The following is a 1,439-nucleotide window of genomic DNA, read 5'->3' on the forward strand; positions in this document are numbered from 1 at the left end:
CCCCCCCCCCTTTCTCATCCCCCCCCCAGGTGAGCGTCTACCAGGTGCTGGGCAAGGACCACCCGGAGGCCCCCCGGGGGAAGAAGCTGCTCTCCGCCCGGCTGCTGGCCCTGCAGGGCTTCGGCTGGGAGGTCTTCTCCATCACCCAGGCGGTCAGTGCTGCCGGACGTGCATGGGTGGGGGGCTGAGAAGCAGGGACGGAGGGAGGGGGGGCTTTTGGCTGGGGCTTGGCTCGCTCACTTGAGCTCCGCAGGACACCCCCTGACGCTTCCCCCCCTTCCAGGTCCGCGACTGGGTGGCCGAAGAGGGCAGCAACCAGGGCCTGCTGGTGACGGTGCAGGGCCTGGCCGGGGCCCCCCTGGACCCCCACGCCGTGCAGTTCGCCTCGGGCCGGGACCACCACGCCAGCAAGAAGCCCATGCTGGTCTTGTTCACCGACGACGGGCGGCGGGCGGCCGCCTTGCCCAGCGGCTTCCCCGGTGAGTGACCCCCCGCCGGGCATTGTGGGGAGGGGGGCACAGCCTTACACCCCTTAGAAGATAACTCCCCCCCCCAGCTTTGCTCCTGAAGCCGCTGCCGAGATGCCAAGCGGGGATGTGAGCCATTTCTTTGCCCCTCTCCCCCCCGTGCAGCTTTGCCGCCTCCCCCCGAGCCCCCCTCCAACCGGACCCGGGGTGCCCGCTCGGCCGAGAGCTCCCTGCCCTGCCAGCGCTACCCGCTGCCGGTGGACTTCGACGAGATCGGCTGGACCGGCTGGGTCATCTCCCCGCGGGGCTACAACGCCTTCCACTGCAAGGGCACCTGCCGCTTCCCGCTGGGCCAGAGCATGCGGCCCACCAACCACGCCACCGTCCAGTCCATCATCCACGCCCTGAAGCTCAGCCCGGAGGTGCAGACGCCCTGCTGCGTCCCGGACAAGCTCTACTCCATCAACCTGCTCTACTTTGACGACGACGAGACGGTGGTCCTCAAGCAGTACGACGGCATGGTGGCCGGCAGCTGCGGCTGCCACTGAGCCCCCGGCACCGTGTGTCTGTGTGTGTGTGTGTGTGTGTGGGGCTGGCACGGTGATCCTCCCCCCTTCCACATCCAAACCCTGACCTTGGTTCCTGGAGAGCTTTCCTGGGGTGGGGGGGCTTCTTAAGGGGGGAGGATACCAACAGCCAGGAGTTTTTTTTCCCCCTAAACCAGAAGTGTCCCAACTTTGCAACTTTAAAACTGCTGGACTTCAACTCCCAGGATTCCCCAGCCAGCTCTGCTGGTCCTGGAGAGGGTTCCTGGGGAACATTTTAAGCGGGGGGCAGGGAGGGGGGACACCAACAGCCAGGGGCTTTCCTCCCTAAAGCAGAAGTGTCCAACTTTGCAACTTTAAGACCCGGTGGACTTCAGCTCCCAGAATCGCCCAGCCAGCAGAATTCTGGGAGTTGAAGTCCACCGGG

The 1,439-nt window shown here is 66.0% G+C and overlaps 1 protein-coding gene across 1 annotated transcript; it reads left to right on the forward strand.

Moving 5' to 3' along the window:
• Nucleotides 1–23: 23 nt before the first annotated feature.
• On the forward strand, nucleotides 24–1,015 carry LOC107302204 (bone morphogenetic protein 7-like; the record flags this gene model as incomplete). The annotated part of the gene is made up of 3 exons (XM_015831315.1): nucleotides 24–152; nucleotides 284–479; nucleotides 633–1,015. Coding segments are annotated over 3 exons (708 nt in total), but the record flags the coding sequence as incomplete, so codon positions are not given.
• Nucleotides 1,016–1,439: the final 424 nt, after the last annotated feature.

Source organism: Protobothrops mucrosquamatus, unplaced genomic scaffold (genome assembly GCF_001527695.2).
Source record: "Protobothrops mucrosquamatus isolate PMUCROS unplaced genomic scaffold, P.Mucros_1.0 scaffold34995, whole genome shotgun sequence".
Taxonomy (NCBI): domain Eukaryota; kingdom Metazoa; phylum Chordata; class Lepidosauria; order Squamata; family Viperidae; genus Protobothrops; species Protobothrops mucrosquamatus.